The sequence below is a fragment of the Mizuhopecten yessoensis genome, unplaced genomic scaffold (genome assembly GCF_002113885.1).
Source record: "Mizuhopecten yessoensis strain PY_sf001 unplaced genomic scaffold, ASM211388v2 scaffold1741, whole genome shotgun sequence".
In the NCBI taxonomy this organism is placed as follows: domain Eukaryota; kingdom Metazoa; phylum Mollusca; class Bivalvia; order Pectinida; family Pectinidae; genus Mizuhopecten; species Mizuhopecten yessoensis.
In genome coordinates, this window is record NW_018404198.1 from 558 (window position 1) to 19,564 (window position 19,007).

General features: G+C 37.0%; 2 protein-coding genes across 2 annotated transcripts; one reads left to right on the top strand and one right to left on the bottom strand.

Annotated features, from left to right (window-relative positions):
- Nucleotides 1-79: 79 nt before the first annotated feature.
- LOC110467452 (RNA-binding motif protein, X-linked 2-like) lies at nucleotides 80-3,193 on the top strand (the record flags this gene model as incomplete). Its single annotated transcript, XM_021524632.1, has 2 exons — nucleotides 80-260; nucleotides 1,397-3,193. Coding segments are annotated over 2 exons (852 nt in total), but the record flags the coding sequence as incomplete, so codon positions are not given.
- A 4,056-nt stretch (nucleotides 3,194-7,249) lies between these two features.
- On the bottom strand, nucleotides 7,250-18,844 carry LOC110467242 (integral membrane protein GPR180-like). Its single transcript, XM_021524278.1, has 9 exons — nucleotides 18,577-18,844; nucleotides 16,532-16,672; nucleotides 15,265-15,474; nucleotides 14,715-14,895; nucleotides 14,065-14,114; nucleotides 12,988-13,139; nucleotides 11,408-11,599; nucleotides 10,388-10,465; nucleotides 7,250-10,137 (listed from the first exon to the last, which is right to left on the bottom strand). The coding sequence occupies exons 1-9, from the start codon at nucleotides 18,719-18,721 to the stop codon at nucleotides 9,982-9,984; spliced, it is 1,305 nt and encodes a 434-aa protein (XP_021379953.1). The 5' UTR covers nucleotides 18,722-18,844; the 3' UTR covers nucleotides 7,250-9,981.
- Between the last annotated feature and the right edge of the window lie 163 nt (nucleotides 18,845-19,007).

The following is a 19,007-nucleotide window of genomic DNA, read 5'->3' on the forward strand; positions in this document are numbered from 1 at the left end:
TATCTAGCTTTGTCAGTGACTAGTGTTATCTATAAGGTCTATGTTGTACCCTACTTACAAAGTTGTTCTTTTTCACCAGTTACTGAACAGGACGATACGTGTAGACCATGTGGAAGGATACAGACAACCCAAGGAACATGGAGACGAGGATGAGGCAACACAAAAACTCCGGGCGGAGGGATGTGCACCGCAACTGTCCGAGGATGAAGAAGAAGACGAGGAAGACGATCTCATTTTATCAATGAAGAAAGAAAAAAAAGGTGAATTGAAAATAAATTGACATAATCCTATGTTCCTGCTGATATTGGCAACATTTAACCATAAATATATCTATGGTTGTTTTGCCAGTATCAAAGAAATATCACCAGTGGTAGAACAAAGAACAGTGCTAGAATAACAGAGCATAGCTTCAGAACTGAATAGTATCGACCAATGCCATGTATCTTCACAGTGCTGTTGGTTGATTTGATTAACAGTAAAGGTAAGATGTTTGGTTGAGGATACAAATATTGTCCGGGCAAGTTGAGGTCAGGTAAAAGACAAGAACCCTTGAATTTGTAACTGTCCTATACCACACACAGCCACCATGTACTGTACTGCTGGTCACTGTACAGACCCTCGGTATGGGATTTTGAAGGTCAAAACAGAGAAAGACAGTTTGCTTCACATCATACCATTCGTATCCTTAGAATGTATACCAGAAATGCTTTTGATAATGTCGGAAAAAACGCAGGACTTTTCTTTGAAAAAGTTTAGGCAGTTTTTACTTTTATATCTGAAGGCATTATATATTAGTTTTGTGCATGTCCTTTGTCAAAGGTTTGCACATTACCTTTACAAAATTCTTTAGTCTCTGAAAATATCCTGGAGTGGAATTAATTTAGCTTTAAAATATGCTTTCATTGGATTCAAATTGGACTGAACTAGGAGAAATATCCGACATTCTTGTTAAGTACCAACTTCTGGTGATACTGAATGGTTTTACTATCTTCTTACAGATCACTGGTCAATATTTATATCGGTATTTAAATTCGCTTTTTTTAAGGAATTTGAAATACCAGCATTTCTATTTATGAATGTGAAATGACACTAAAATATGGAATGCTAGATTTGTAAATTCTAGATATCGGAGGAATAACAGATTCCTTCTCTTTAACTTCTAAACTGGACATGCATTCACAAAATACAACCGTGTGGGGGTTTGTACAGGAATTGGGGAAGGGTGGCAATCATAACGGAAGGTTCTGTACTACGGTGTCTACTTGATTTGCTTGAAAGTTTAAAATCAACTATCAAGTAGAATGTTACAGTCAGTACAAATATTACTTTCATTATTTTGACTTTACGACATCATTTGTGATTTGTGAAAATCATAAAATCTGTTTTAATTTCAAAGAAAAACACAAGAAATCGAAGAAAAAGAAAGAGAAGAAAAAGAAGAAAGAGAAGAGCACAAAGCCAGTCTCTAGTGACAGTGGTGGAGAGTCAATGGATAATGACAAGAAAAATGTGAAAGTTAAAACAGAAAAAGTGGATCGTGGGTACGATAAGGCTTTAGCTGACAGTGGCTGGAGGTGGAGCCAAAGAGACGGAGCTCCATCTAGTGGCAACAGGACAAGCAATGGCACAAGTGAGAGCAGATATAATGATAGAGGGAGACTGGGGGACATGGGGCCATGGGATAGAGAGATAAAGGGTGGAGATGAAAGGGAGAGGGGTAAGAGGGATAGAGAGATGGATGTAGGAAGGCAGCAGACAAACAGAGAGGATCAGTTTATAAATAATAGAGACAGAAGCAGTGACAGGGGGAGGGTCCACGGCAGGGTCCAAGGCAGGGAGGACTTGGGAAGGGAGCGGGGTAGAAACGAGAGGATGGATGGGAGGGGAGGGGATAGAAACAGATATGATGAACGAGAACGGGGAAGGGACGATGTTAGGAAAAGGGATAGAAGTGACAACCGCCAGGCAGACAACAGGAAACAATTTCACGAGGATGAGGAGCGACACAGATCAAAGGACAGGTACCGTAACAGTGGGGAGGAGTACAGAAGGCCCAGGAATAGATAAGGATGGGTGTAATGTTAGTGTGTACAATACTGTAAACATTGGGCTGTGTTCATTCTACATGTTCACAAGAAGCATGTTACATGTTGGTGAAGTTTTGTGAGCTCTGATACCGACACATTTGTTAGGTACACAATTATACCTGTTGGGGAAAAAATTAATGCAGACACATAAACAGCATGAAATTTACATAAGAAGTCTCTATATTTAAATCTCTATGGTAACAAAGGTGTGTAGGTTTACACTCCCTGGTAACAGAGGTCTGTAGGTTTACACTCCCTAGTAACAGAGGTGTGTATGTTTACACTCCCTGGTAACAGGTGTGTAGGTTTACACTCTCCGGTAACAGAGGTCTGTAGGTTTACACTCCCTAGTAACAGGAGGTGTGTATGTTTACACTCCCTGGTAACAGGTGTGTAGGTTTACACTCTCCGGTAACAGAGGTGCGTAGGTTTACACTCCCTAGTAACAGGAGGTGTGTATGTTTACACTCCCTGGTAACAGGTGTGTAGGTTTACACTCTCCGGTAACAGAGGTGCGTACGTTTACACTCCCTAGTAACAGGAGGTGTGTAGGTTTACACTCCCTGGTAACAGAGGTGCGTACGTTTACACCCCCTGGTAACAGAGGTGCGTACGTTTACACACCCTGGCAACAGAGGTGTGTATGTTTACACACCCTGGCAACAGAGGTGTGTATGTTTACACTCCCTGGTAACAGAGGTGTGTATGTTTACACTCCCTGGTAACAGAGGTGCGTACGTTTACACCCCCTGGTAACAGAGGTGCGTACGTTTACACACCCTGGTAACAGAGGTGCATACGTTTACACTCTCTGGCAACAGAATGTGTACTTGTGTACTACGACAAGGCAGCAAAATGGAAACACTTTATACTTTACTACAGTGTGACTGTGTTTTTGAGGAATCAGTGTTAATACAGTGTGACTGTGTTTTTGAGGAATCAGTGTTAAGAAAGCAAGGTAAATGGTTGTGTGTATAATTAGTTATGATGTATGAATCTCGTATGAATGACCATGTTTGACTGTTATTTTTACAAGTGATATGTTTATTTGAAATAGCATAAATAAAACACGAAGGATCATAATTTTCATTAAAAAGATTTACTGATGATTGGTTTTTCTTTCATTTGTGTAAAAAAAAAAAAAAAATAGCGATATGAACAAGATTGTGGAAAAGAGCTCCAATCCCAAGACACAACTAACTCATGGCTGCAAGTTTTTCCTCCATTGTTTTCAGTTGTCAGTCGAACAGCTACCACTGAGGTGATCGATTCCAATATCATAGAGTAATCCTTTTCGTCTGTCGTCTGTCGTCCGTTAACATTTTACATTTTCAACTTAAGCTGAAATTCTGGCAAAGGGATTTCATTAATATTTCATGGGAAGGTTACTGACATCTCCCTGACCAAGTGCTGTTATTTTTCAGGTCGATCAGAAATCCAATATGGCCACCACGGCCGCCATTTTGAAAATCTATTTCAAACTTAGAGTCAAGTTCTGCTGGGCCAATTGAACTAAAAGTTGGTAGGAATGATCGACTCATGGTCCTGACAAAGTGTTGTTATTTTTCGGGTCGATCAGAAATCCAATATGGCCGCCACGGCTGCTATTTTGAAAATACCTATTTCAAACTTAGAAACAAGTTTTGATAGGCCGATCTAACTGAAAATCGGTCTAGGAATGATCAGCTCATGGTCCTGACAAACTTAAGTTAACGTTATATTTAACAATTTTTTACTCAAATTGGTACATATTTCAACAACAAAAATAAATACTGTAGGACTCCGGTAACTGTTCAGGCCCATGGGCCTCTTGTTTCTTTTGACTATTTCCTGGGATTATGTGTAATTTTTCAGTGGCATGTTCAAAAATTTACATGAAATTATATATTAATGGGTATTATATGTAAAGTACATATTAATGGGTAATATATGTATAGTATATATCAATGGGTAATATATGTAAAGTACATATCAATGGGTATTACAGTATATGTCAAGTAACGGGTTTTATATGTTAAGTACATATTAATGGGTAATATATGTAAAGTACATATTAATGGGTATTATATGTATAGTATATATCAATGGGTAATATATGTTAAGTACATATCAATGGGTATTACAGTATATGTCAAATAATGGGTATTATATGTTAAGTACATATTAATAGGTACTTTATGTATAGACTTTTCCCACCAAATTAAAATGAAGTTCTAAAGGACATTTCTGTACTTTTGTTTAAAATTTGGATCTCAAGTCCAGAGTATTTTCCAGGATCCCAGAACTGACAAAGCATGTTAAGAACCACCAATACTTTTTTCTAAAATGATTCACAGAAGGACTGTTTCACTCACCTAGTTATTGAGGCAATATCACAAAATATTCATCCCTAACCCAGCATTTCATAGCAAATCTGGTCAAGATCTGTATGTGTACATTTCACAGAACCTTTAAGAAAACTTGCTTTAAGATTGAACATATTTGAACCCTGTGAATTTGAAAGTAGGTCAAGGTAATTTATTCGAGTACATTTTATAGCGCTCTTACCCAAGTACTTACTGGCCAAATATCAAGACCCTGGGCCTTTTGGAACATAAGAGGAAGGTTTCTGAAGCCTTTTACCAACTTAGTATAACTTTGACTCTGGTCAATGCTCAATGTTGACTTGTGACTAAACACAATATAAAAGAAAAAGAGTCTCACAGCTGGCTCCCATATTATATCCAAGTATCATTGCACTGTAAGTGGTCATTAAGAAAATGTTTTTAACATACTTGACCATGTGACCTTAAAAGTAGGTCAAGGCCATTCATATTAAGAAACTTAACATTAAATCCAAGGCACCTATTAGCTAAATGTCAGGACATTGGGTCATTCAGTTCTCAGGAAGAAGTCCTTCAAAGAAAAAAGTTGAAGGCAGGCGACAGATGCTGCACCATACAACAAGCTCTCAGGCAGGAGACAGATGCTGCACCATACAACAAGCTCTCAGGCAGGAGACAGATGCTGCACCATACAACAAGCTCTCAGGCAGGAGACAGATGCTGCACCATACAACAAGCTCTCAGGCAGGAGACAGATGCTGCACCATACAACAAGCTCTCAGGCAGGAGACAGATGCTGCACCATACAACAAGCTCTCAGGCAGGAGACAGATGCTGCACCATACAACAAGCTCTCAGGCAGGCGACAGATGCTGCACCATACAGCAAGCTCTCAGGCAGGCGACAGATGCTGCTACAACAAGCTCTCAGGCACTTCATGCCAGGTGGAGTAAAAACTGTTCCACAAAACAAACCCCTGGTAAACAGGAATAGATTATTATTCATGTTTGTCCATCAATATAACATGAACTTCAGTCAATACACAATAGTATAGGAATGTAAAATTTTCAAGTTAGTTAATGGTTCCTAACATGGGATGTCAACACACTCCACTCAATTGAACAATTATAGGATTCTGTTTTGAAAAGACAATGCCAACATACAATGTAGATTTTTTTTACAAAAAAATGTATTTTTTATTCAACAAGTTACTCCCAGTCTCCTCACAAAACATCAACATGGAATACAATATTGGTAAGATATCAGTTGATGTAGTACATACTACACAAAGTGGAGAAGACAAATATTATTTCTGACACCGACTTAGTCTACTGCCTTGAGATTTGTACAGGCTACTGTAAATTAGCGGTAGTCTTATTTAAGCATCTTTGTGCTTTAAATTTTGTGCTAAATTGTGATTGTACCAAATAAGTTCCTGTACCTGAACCGGGTATATTCTTGTCTATTGCATTTCTGTGGATATGCCAACACATCAACATTTGATATAGTGCTAAAACCTCAAGTAGAAATTGAAAAGTTTCAAGGGCCATAACTCCTGGAAAAATAGTATTCTAGTTTATCATAATCATTAAGATATTGGTCATCAAAATAATAATAATAATAAAATAATAATAATTGGAGGTTCTTATATACTGCCTTATCACAACCTAGTTCGTAGGTCATCTCAAAGCGGTTCCCAAATTATTATCCGTGGTTATAAGGCCTTTGCAACCAGCCAATACATTTATCAACTCCCTGGGGAGCATACAGCCGGTGCTGCCATTTCGGCGCTAACAGCTAGCATTCAACAATTCCACCACTGCCCAACCACGTACTCATTTACAGTTGAGTTGACTGGAACAAGCAGAGTAAAGTATCTTGCTCACAGATACAACACATTGCGGGCCTAGCGGGAACCCGCAACTCTTCGGTCACGAGCCCACGGTCCTACCACTGGACTACCGTGGCTCCAAAATAGCTTAAACTGAAATAATCGACACATTTCGGGAAATTGTAAACTAAACTTTGAAACAAAATTACATAAATGTATATGATGAAAGAGTTTTTCCCAACATAAAGATTGAGGTATACACTGTAGTAAACATGATGTAAAATTATTTGAACACTAAAAGTATTAAATCATTATGAACACTCAAAACTATCAATGAAATAATGATGATGTTATCAAGCCCTGGATAGGTAGCCTTCAGACCAGGGGTAAAACAGGTAGTGGAACTTGTTTAATCTGAATCCCAGTGGGACACAACTATTGGTTAGATCAGACAGGGCCTGCCATCTTATTTGGTAAGTTTCCATTACAAATGGGATTATATTACTATGGAAGACAGGGTGGAGGAATAAACAAGAGGTTGGATTAGACAGTTTTACCTACAAGCAAGAATGGTTTGTTTCCAGGTATGTTCCTCTACGCAATGAAGACTCTCACCCTACCCCGGGTATTCTGTAAAAACATTCCTCTACACAGTGAAGACTCTCACCTTACCCCGGGTATTCTGTAAAAACATTCCTCTACACAGTGAAAACTAACCCAAGAAATGGAGCTACGCAAAGTGTAAAAAAATGTTTGAAGCAGAAAATACAGGTCACAGTGACCTAAATTGGATGTATGTTTATGGGCGGATTGGTCGAATGGTAAAAACTCAGGCTGTCCACGTTGGCAGCCGGGGGTTCGATTCCTGAAGTCGTCGTATATATTAAGAGAATTATTTATCTCCTGCCCACAAAACTCCAACAACCCAGGTGAAGTATAAATTGGTCTGGAGTGGATGTTGCGGTATCTGTGCTGTAGCATTCAAGTGAGGAGGCACTATCAATGATGCCGTTGGAAGCACAGTCCCACTACAAACAGAACACATTACATCTCTAGCACACACACAGCCATACACTGCTAATTAGGGAGATATTAGCCAGGTGGCATAGGACTAGTAGTTAGCGCCTGATAAGGCAGCTCCTGCGAATTCCTCAAAATTGTATTGATTAATGTATATGCTAATTGTATTAATTGCAATCTCTGTACTGTGAAACGATTTAGAGTGGCTTATATATAAACCTATATCAAATGTTGTATATTATTATTTTGTTATAGGTCTTGGATGTATCATGAAATTTGACGAGTGTTGGTAATCACGATATCATACACACTGACAGACCTACAGTAATGTGACGTTTTTGTCTAATAGTATTACAGAGAAAAAACAAAGGAAGACACGATGTTACATTGTTACTTAACAACATGTCCTCAAAGTATCTCAAATTAAACAAATAGATGGAGATTCTCACCATCACCCACAACCTAAACATTGAGGTTCAAAGTTCACAATAAAAAATACCTGATGACATATTACATGGTCACCACATTTCATGATAGGAAATGAGCTGTTAATAATAAATTATGGGATAGAAACATAACACTTCACAGTTTATAGAACAGATGATTATATGTTCAGACTAATATTATATAATGGTGAAACATGTCTGAACAGATCACACTGGGACCAATATTTTCATTCTGAATTGTCAAGTTCAACAAAATCTCTATAGAGTGGGACCTAGTTGAGTGTCTCATTTATACAAGTGTCCAGATTACACAGGTTTAATTTGCATGATAATGTCTTTAGAGTTGGATTAATGTCCTGTTTTATACAGGGCCCAGTCACAAACCTCAAAATCCACACATTTTCTGATCATATATATAAATACATTATGTCCAGTATTATGTCTTTCAGTACAAAAGTAGCCAGAGAATCAATCACAAATTGAAGTGTCTGTTGATAAATGTTTTATAAAAGATCAGAATTTTCTACCTCAGTTTAGAGGAGATAACGCAACTTAAGTTTGACATTGGGGCCAGATTTCCAGATTTTACTTAACACAATTTACACTTAAAATGGATTTTGTGCATGTAATTAGAATTCTATGAGGAAGAATGATTCACCAGCTAATGAACTGCTATATTACCCTGTTCATGTATCTGTAGTTTATCAATCATATTTGTATAAATATTTCTTTTTTCTCAAATAGTGTATGTGCATATAGATATAATATAGATACAAAGTTGGGATCGCTAACCTAGATACTAAAGCAACCATGGGAAATTATTCTTATTACATAGAATCCCTCCAATGGTACTGAAGAAGAAGGATTTTAGAGATTTAAACCTCAAATTCCACCAATGGGCACTGCAACTCTGCACATAATGAAGTATTTCCTGTTATTCTGCGTCATAAAGCTTACCTATAGTGACAAAGACAAGTCAATAGATCACCCCTGTTAACAAGCACTTTGGTGCCACACATCAATCACTCTATGATTTGCATTTGCAAGGAGTCAGTTTCAGAACTGCAAATTACTACCAGGTATTGCTGGTCAAGTGTTCTACATATTCAGCCAATCTAAAAGAGAGATGAAGGCAAACAACTGAACGGTTCACTATTGAGACACACACTATTGAGCTTCTCAGAACACTTATTCTGTGACACATTTGATTTTTAATCTATTAACACATTCACCCCTGAAGACACAGTTGAACTCTTCCAATTCAAAGCTTGGAATAAATAGTTCATTATGAAATTTCAGGGGTGACGACCCAATCTATTTTCACAACTATCAAATCTGAAGAGACTTTTCCAAATATATAAACATTCCACCCAGGGAAATATCCACTTGTATAGCAGTAGGACAAAAGTTCATGTTTTCAACATTAAAAGAAATTCTTGCATTTTTATATCAACAAGGATAAAATTATGTTGTCACCAGCTTTGGACTTTTCATTCAACCGGAACAAAATTCAAACTTACATGATTACAAGGCAGATCTATTAGGTGATATTAGACCAGTATAACTAGCACAATAATTGGCTCGAAAGTAAATTCCTATTTCAAAAGTGCACAATCAGGATAAGACACTGTAAACCACTAATATTAGTTTATGTAAGACATTGTTAGCTTTCATTAGCAATGATTATTTCCAGAAATAATATCAATATCTAAATAGCATCCTCTGAGAAGCAAATTCAAGTATTCATGAATGAAGCCCACACAGCCATCGTTTGCAAAATGAGGTTTGCACGAAATTAAAGAATGAAAGTGGTCCTGTCAACTTCTATTTCTTTTGTATTCTTTGCTGTTTTACATATAAAGCTATACAATATTGTTATCATGCAATAAATAATATTACACTGTGTAATATACTGCTTCACTAGTACATGTACAGAGATATCAACTTTGTATTCTTTGCTGTTTTACATATAAAGCTATACAATATTGTTATCATGCAATAAGTAATATTACACTGTGCGTGTGTAATATACTACTTCACTAGCACATGTACAGATATCAACTTCACTTGGGGTTTAAATTCAAAGTAGCATTCATGTCCACAAACACTTTCGTTCATAAAATAAAGCATAAACTTAAATCTATTAAAATACCTGAAATTCAAAAGACATCAAACAGATTTGTTCGATTTATGAACAACCATTTATATATGACTCACAAAAGAAAAGAGACAATTTCTACCCTCTCAAACACATAATGACAGAAGCATTTCTGTCAGGAGTATGCCTTCATACCAAAGTTTTTATCTATCCTCAGTGGCAGGGTACTGGACAGAGCTGATATTTCCCAGTACAGACTCCGGGACAGAAATAATTTATACAACATGGCCACCGCGAAACACTGACATAGCACCACAGCCATTGTTATCATCTGCAAATAAAAACAAAAAAAGATTTGCATGTGCTACTTATACTTTGCTAGAAAACTGTAAAACTGGAATGATGTGAATAATTTACAATATTAACATTGATATACCTGCCAGTCATTGACAAGTTTTGTCAGGAACTTGCTGCCAAGCGAAATACACAATTCTCCAAGTATTATGTAGATATTGGGTAGCTGTGATCTAGAACTTGTTACTGAGCTCCACTGACTGATGAGTACTCGTGTGAAGACTCACCTTGTATCTAAGGTATTCGTATAATACCCAGGAAACCACAACAATGACAGGATAACAGAGAAACCACAGCATACAACACTGAAAGGAGATAAACACCATCGTATATCAATAGGGAATACAATGAATTAACCACTGTTAACTAATAACTTAGAAGTCTTCACAAGGTATGGCCATTGTTTTTGCATTATCATGTCAGGATCGAATGTTCATTTAAGTCTTAACAGTCTATAAACACAATAGGGTAAAACAAGGTCACATGCTCAAACCAAAATGGTCAGAGGTCACATGTAGAAAAGGAGGTCCCTAAACTCACCAATTAAACACAAAACAACCTTATACTCCAACATCTAGATATTGACTTGTAACAAATATTTCATTTTCTTATATTTTCTGATTTCATTTTGATGGGAATAACACCACAAAACCACCAAAATCAATATATACAAACAAAGTTAAACAATCATTTAGGTAGTAAAAATTGTAGTAAAAAGTTTTATTTTCACCCTTTGGGCTTTTCAAGGCCTGTTCGAACCCTGTAAATATCCCAGCTGTTGTAAATGGTACAGCAATTTCAATTTGTAATATGACCCCAAATTTTCTAAGCAGAAACACAGAGGTAAGCCCCTGATTCAGGAGGGCTACATCAGTAGCCTCACATGATCATGCAGTGGGATGGGGCAGGTCTATTAATTACCTGAACCAGTACAGGCACCATGAGAAAAGTTGATACGAAAATTCAAATTTTCAAAAACACAGAAAAAAGGTATGTAAAACTGTTCTTATTCCATATTCAGTCCTCGCAAAGGAAGGAAATCAAGTTGATACCTTTTGTGAAACATGCAAATTTAATGACTACATAAATAAGTTGTTTTTAAGGGTACTCCAGTAACCCCTCATATTAACATCCATGCCAACAAGAATGATTAATATAAGTTGAAATAAACTTTTTTCATCATCGTTGTAAAATATATATATATAAGTATATATTAAGTTGTTTTACCCCCCATCAGACTACTCTACCTTTGTAAAAGACTTGTAAAATTCCCTCCTCAGAGCACTCCTCTCAGAGGCCACAGTGCTCTGTAGGTTCCAGGCAAACAAAGCAGCCAGCAGGATACGAAGGAAGACGAGAGCAAGCCCACCATAGCTCCGCTGTGCATGGTACATCCGATGTTCTCTATCAGCATACTGCTCCCACAGAAACAGCACAGCCTACGTATACAAGTCATGCAAATCAGAGCCTCTTATTGTGACAGTTAACCCTTTCACCCCTAGGTAACTTTAGTAGACTCTACCATACATCGATCTGGATGAGTCCATTATGGTCTACAGTGGTGAAAGGGTCAACATATTTAAAGCAGGTAAAACTGAAATATCCCTCACACTGCCTATTTCTTGATGTTCACCCGAAAGTCTACTCGCTCAGGTTAGTCTGTTACTTAATTGTATGACCCTGATGACCTCTAGCATTACCTGTTTCATCCAATGACTACAAGATCCTTACAGTAGGCGTCTTAATGATGATCATGTGTAAATGTGTTTGTCAATACCTGTGTGACCTCCATGACATTTAGCCTGTACTGTACAATCCCCATGACATTTATATTTATCTGTATGACATTTATATTTTTACTTGTTTAACCTCTTTATTTACCTGTATGATCTATATTTTTACCTGTATAACCTCTTTATTTACCTGTATGACATCTATATTTACCTGTATGACCTCTTTATTTACCTGTATGCCATCTATATTTACCTATATGATATATATATATATATATATATACATACGGACAGTAACTGACTGATCTCAATATTTTTTATCTGTATGAGCTCTAAGTTTACCTGTAAGATATCTACAGAGTATATTTACTTGTATGATCTCTATATGAGCTCTATACTGACTTTTAAAATCATGTCATACCTGTCCACATGTCAACCTTACCTGTATGACCCCATGACCCCCTACGACCCAATGACCTGTACATGTATCAATGCAACCCTACCTGTATGACCCCAATCACCACTACAACCCAATGACCTGTACATGTATCAATGTAACCTTACCTGTATGACCCCCATGACCACTTCCACCCAATGACCTGTACACGTATCAATGTAACCTTACCTGTATGACCCCAATGACCACTACGACCCAATGACCTGTACATGTATCAATGTAACCTTACCTGTATGACCCCAATGACCACTCGACCCAATGACCTGTACATGTATCAATATAACCTTACCTGTATGACCCCTATGACCCAATGACCTGTACATGTATCAATGTAACCTTACCTGTATGACCCCCATGACCCCTACGACTCAATGACCTGTACACGTATCAATGTAGCCTTACCTGTATGACCCCCATGACCCCTACGACCCAATGACCTGTACATGCATCAATATAACCTTACCTGTATGACCCCTTTGACTCAATGACCTGTACATGTATCAATGTAACCTTACCTGTATGACCCCCATGACCCCTATGACCCAATGACCTGTACACGTATCAATGTAACCTTACCTGTATGACCCCCATGACCCCTTTGACTCAATGACCTGTACACGTATCAACGTAGCCTTACCTGTATGACCCCCATGACCCCTACGACCCGGGCGGCAGGTTTCTTGGTGATTATCTGTAGGTGCGAGAACCTGTAGGAAGTGCCCAGGGTCCAGCCAAGACTCAGGCTCAACAGCATGTACAGCATAGCAAACTGGGACAGCACATCAACAACTGTAACAGGTCAAAATCTCATAGCATGGAAAAATGGGGTAGCACGTTACATGTAAAGTGATAACAATAAAACTAAACATTTTTAATACTATTTTGAAATGAAAATGAATAGGAAAAGACATTAAAGTGCACTGCATACCTCCTGGGGGTGATGCAGGTATATTTTTTTAGTTTCATCAATATATGTTAAGTTTTAAAAATTAGGACCTGAACAAGATTATATAAGAACAAGAGGTAAAAAGGGCCTCAAACTTAATGAGATTTATTACCTAATTAAATAGCAAAAAAAGATGAACAGACAACATAAAAACCACTACTAGTCTACTACTATGACACGATAGTGTTTACATCATTCTGATCATATTGAATGTTCAAAACAGACTTTCAAGATGACTGCCATGGTATCGGTGACCATTTATGATTTCAAATCGACCAAAGCAACAGGAATTAGTCAGGACCCACAGTAAGTTTCAGCGAAATTGGTTAAGAAGATTTTGAACTCAAGTTTAAAATTTAGAAAAAGGTTGACAGACAATAGACGAAAGCAAATTCTCATGTGAGCTAAAAAGCTGAAGAACCAAAAGAATTGTAAAGAATCAGTACAAATACAAACTTATTTCATCTGACATGTGCAATAATCAACGCCCTCTGTCTTTTCATAGAGTTTGACATGATATTTTCCCACTGGAATACACTTTATTTATCACCTTTGGTAAAAGATCAAACATTTCATTTAGAATTTTGAGAAATCAAATACCATATCTGACCCTAGATGATCTGACACGTAAACAGTCACAATTTCACTTGTTCAGAGTCGAGTTTATATATATACAAATTTGATGTTTGGGCTTCAATAAAATAGTTCCAATTTCACACACTGCAAGCATGTAGCAAATCACATTGGTAAGTACAAAATAACACTTACATTCTGCAAGCAGTTCCAGGAAAGGAGAACCAATACCATCTGTGGAGTACCTGTGGGGAGAAGATGGGATTACATAACTGTAGTTATTCCCCCTTACTACTCTAATTGCCCTTTCAAAACAAAACAACATCCCCGCTCAAAGATTGCTAAATAAGTTTAGATTGCTTCTGAAATTAGTACCTATTTTACTAGCCATAGCCTATTCATTTTGTAATTGCTTCAGATTTACTTTTACTTTGATTTAGAACCGATAATACAATTTGGAATCCAATATATAAGGGACTGAATTTCTGGTAACAGGCAAGGGTGTACAAAACAATGCCTGGGACCATTAGATTATATGATGGGGCGTTTAAGATTTTCCTTATTTACAATAAATATATAGGTTTGGCTGGTAAGTTTTCAATGTCTGCATGTGAGCTAAGTACTCTAAATAAGAAATTGTATGATATGTGTGATGGGCAGGAAATAAAAGTCCATGTGAGCTAAGTCCTCTAAATAAGAAATTGTATGATATGTGTGATGGACAGGAAATAAAAGTCCATGCTCCCCACAGAAATTAACCAGAGTTGTCTTCATGGGATGTCAATGGCTAAACCAGCAAACAGATCCGCCCATGATTGACACTGAAAACTGACGAGTCTACTGACCACTGTAGGTGGATCATCATGGTGAAGGCCCCCAGGGCTTGCAGTCCAGTAGATATGGTCAGTAGAATCAGCACAAGCTGCATGGGCCCGCCCTTCTTCAGTGTCTCGTGCAGGCGAGGAACAAATATACACCCAATCACAAAGTAAGCCAGAATCAGCATCTGATAGAATCTCAACAGACCTGAAATTACATTCAGTTACATTTTATATCTTAACCAGGATAATAATACATAATATTAAATCAATTTTCAATACAAACACTTGTTGATTAAGTTCTGTCTATATCTATATACAATGATGTATATGTACATGTAACTGTTCTGTTTCACTGTGTCTTGATAAAGGAGCGGATCGCTCCGAAAATTTGACAACCTAAACTTGTCCACACTGTTGGAATTACTTCTTTGCCCCATATATATATATATATCATTACATTCTATATTAAAAATGTACTGTAATGAAAAATTTCTAAGAAATACTATTTTTCTCATTCTTCATTGGGTTTTAAGGTACACTTGCTGAAATAAAAATTGTTTTCACCAATAGATACCTGTTTCGTCATCACCAAAATGTTCGGTGGGATTGCCGAGAGCATCAGGATTGAACAGCTGTATTTTGTAGGCTATGTAGTTGGGAGATTCTCCAGGAAACAGTGGCCTGTCAACATCACATGTGTAAGAATCGGCATACAGGATGTTCCACAGGCGCGGCTGTTTATAGTGGGATATGGTGATACTGCCATTTGTTCCCTTCAGTTCATCTGGAATCAGATGTATCAAGATTAAAAGTTTGATAGTATCTTTGTATAATAATACATGAAGATTACTTTCAATCATTTATTAACCAAGATGTCCAATTGACCTGTACCGCTCACCTGTCATTCAATGCTGTTGGCAATATTTTGGCAAACATTTCATATTTGTGATCTTCAAAAAGGGTCAAGGTCAAACTAAAGCTGCCCCATATAACACTTAAGGCTTAATATGAATGGTAATGTTAACATATCATATGTATTCTGAAACAGACTATACAAGTCTGTGTATTCTGTGTATGTATGTGCATGCACACATATGTATGACGTCACGACAGCGTGGTCAGACTGAGTTTGAACAATAAAATTGGCGGTTACACAGCGTTTTGTGCGTGTTGTTTATTTATGTCAATAACTGATATAACATCAATATTCTACACCTTTTCAATCTTCAATGGAAAATTTGAATTATTTCATTATTGCAACCTTAAAAACTGAAACTGGTCAAGCTCATTTAGTCGAACCGCCTTGAATGTATGCTATCTGGGCAAATTATCATACTAGGCCTTTTAGAAAAAGATATTTAGAAAACGTTCTGTCAAGTTCTTCTTATGCAAACTATCTTTAGTGAAATAAAGAGATATTAGATCCATCCCGCCCCAAATCCAGTATACAGGGACGTGTTGTCAGCAGGAAGTTGTTTTATTTACTGTCTACGGGAATCCATTAGTGAAAGGGGTTATCTTCTAACACAATTGACTCCTGTGACTTTGAAAATAAATCAAGGTCAGTCATTTGAACAACAGGACTTGCCTTCTCCCCAGTAAGCTATGAAATATTGTAATGACCCTAGGCCTCTTCCTTCAGAAAAAGTAGATGCTGGACGATGGGTGAACAATGGAGGAAATGCCATTTATAACATCACAGGCACTTATAAATTTCATCTATTTATTAATGTATTTATGAGACTTCAGTGTTTTCTTTTTTTTCTAAGAATTGTAAAAATCATCAACACTTAACTTGACTGTTGTAACCAAAAAGGCTTGCCAATGCATTGGTAACTTACACACAGCCCGGGACTTGGAGAGTTTGTGTTGACAGTCAGATGTAGTCAGGAGAGCATCGTGCCAGTCCTCATTCAGGAACAGGTACAGCTTCGGTGGTGTGCTACCAGTGGTGTTCAGGGTGTAATTCAACAAGGCTTCACCTGTACAGGTAACAAAGGTTTAGTATCTCATCAACACCTGTACAGGTAACAAAGGTTTAGTATACAATATCACCTGTACAGGTAACAAAGGTTTAATATCTCATCAACACCTGTACACAGGTAACAAAGGTTTAATATCTCATCAACACCTGTACACAGGTAACAAAGGTTTAATATCTCATCAACACATGTACAGGTAACAAAGGTTTAGTATACAATATCACCTGTACAGGTAACAAAGGTTTAGTATGCAATATCACCTGTACAGGTAACATAATAATAATAATAATAAACTTTATCTATTGAGGATAAAATACATGTTTAGCCAAAGGCTAATCTTCCACATGGTCCTCTAAAGGTTTGTATACAATATCTCATGAACAAAAGCATGAATTTTAGAAACAATCATACAGCTGAGTCATCTGAAAAACTTGTCTGTCTGTGATATGATGATGATGCATATAGATGAGTTGTCTAACGGAACAGATCCCTATAACATAATATCCATGATTTAATTTACCCTATATATCTCTTCTGTTTTGGCTGTAATGCTGTATGGAACCATATCCTTGTTGATCGGTCAGGCCAAAAAAATATATGGTCTGTTTAGGGTTGCATTGGCAAAAAAACTAGGGTAGGTAGGTCAGATTTTTTTAATTTTTTTGTGTGTATATTTTTGGTCATGTGATTATGACCCTACTATTGTATGTAAAACAAAGAATTACATAAACAAGGTTCATTTGGAGGCAAATTGTGCTCCCTATGATGACATTTAGCCCCAACACGGAGCTGGAAGCCATTTTGAAAGGCAAGGAACCTTCTAAAATTCGAAAATCAGCAGTTTTTTTTTTTCATCAAAACGTTTTGGGTCAGGGGTAAAAAGCTAGGGTCGGTCGGGAACCCTAAACAGACACCTTTTTTTTTTGGTGTTACACCAATCATATTTCATTTTAACAAAAGCTATGGATACATGCTTATACTATATATGTGTAACTAGAAAGCTCATTTTGTCAAAGTGTCTGTCAAAGAATTGGATTGGATCTCTATTACATTTGTCTTTTCTAATGTTACATTTGCCAACCAACTCAATAAACCATCAGAAGTAACATTTGTGGCAGAAGTGAACTTGATCGATTGCCAATGACAAGCTAGGTTAGCTCGATCAGTTATAAAGTGTATGTCTCGAGTATAGATCCCAGGTTCAAATCCTGGTCTGGTTTTTTGCATTTTTCACTCCTGTCACATCTTTTTATTTATATATAGACCACAGCTTTACCTCTAGAAAGCGATTGTAATCCTATGTAAGATTGAAACCTGTCACAATATTATTCTACATGCAGTATAAAACCATGTATTTATGCATGATTTTTTTTTTACTAGTGTTTACCCGAACCATAATTTCAAAATTACATTATGGCATTGAAATGGCCGATACACATACAGAAATGACGATACCAAAAATATGCGCAAAATATGTGTATTAATAAACACATTAAGGGTAATGGCAAACAACTGGTTCACCGTTGTCAGTATAATGTGACCCGGCGTAATGTTGTACTGGGTGCCTTCGGCATGGTATTTCAGTGAGATAGCACTATAAAGTCGGCATCAGATCCTCACTATCAGAGGGAGGCAAGTACCCCAACATACCATTTCTCCAGCACACATACACACTAACACAACACACATGGAGACACGTCCTTAAATGACCTCAGCTTTTAATAGGACGTTAAACAAAATGAACCACAGTGACAAATCAGAGTTGCTTCCCCTTGTAATGGGTGACTGTGTAGTGGTGCCTTGACAGACGACACTGGCTAAAAGTGACAATTAATTAAACTATCGCCGAGGCGTATATTTCTTTTATCTTTGTCTAAAAAATAAACATTAAATCAGATACATACCGTGAAAACAATACGTTGTGATAAACTGCCCCCATTCTCTCTGAGAAGCAGTTGTCGAAACAGAACCCAATATGGTTTTGGCATTGTTGTCACAAATGAAATTTAAAATGGTTAGACCGAAAATAATGTTTTTTCGACACGACATCCTATAGGAATACACCAGAAGTATAGACAGTTAAATACAATTCATTATCCATGTTCTAACAACACCATACGGAGTTGAAACAACTATCTATTTGCTTCTGTTAACTCGTCTGCTTACAGTAGTTTCAACGTGTACTGTAATGTCGTAAATGTTTTTTCGCCGATTAATTATTTGCAGTGAAACAATTCAAAACAATTACTTATGTCAAGTTAAAACACAGTTAAGAAATATTCTTGTTCAGACGTGTATATTTCGATAATAAATTATTTGATTGTTTATTTATTAT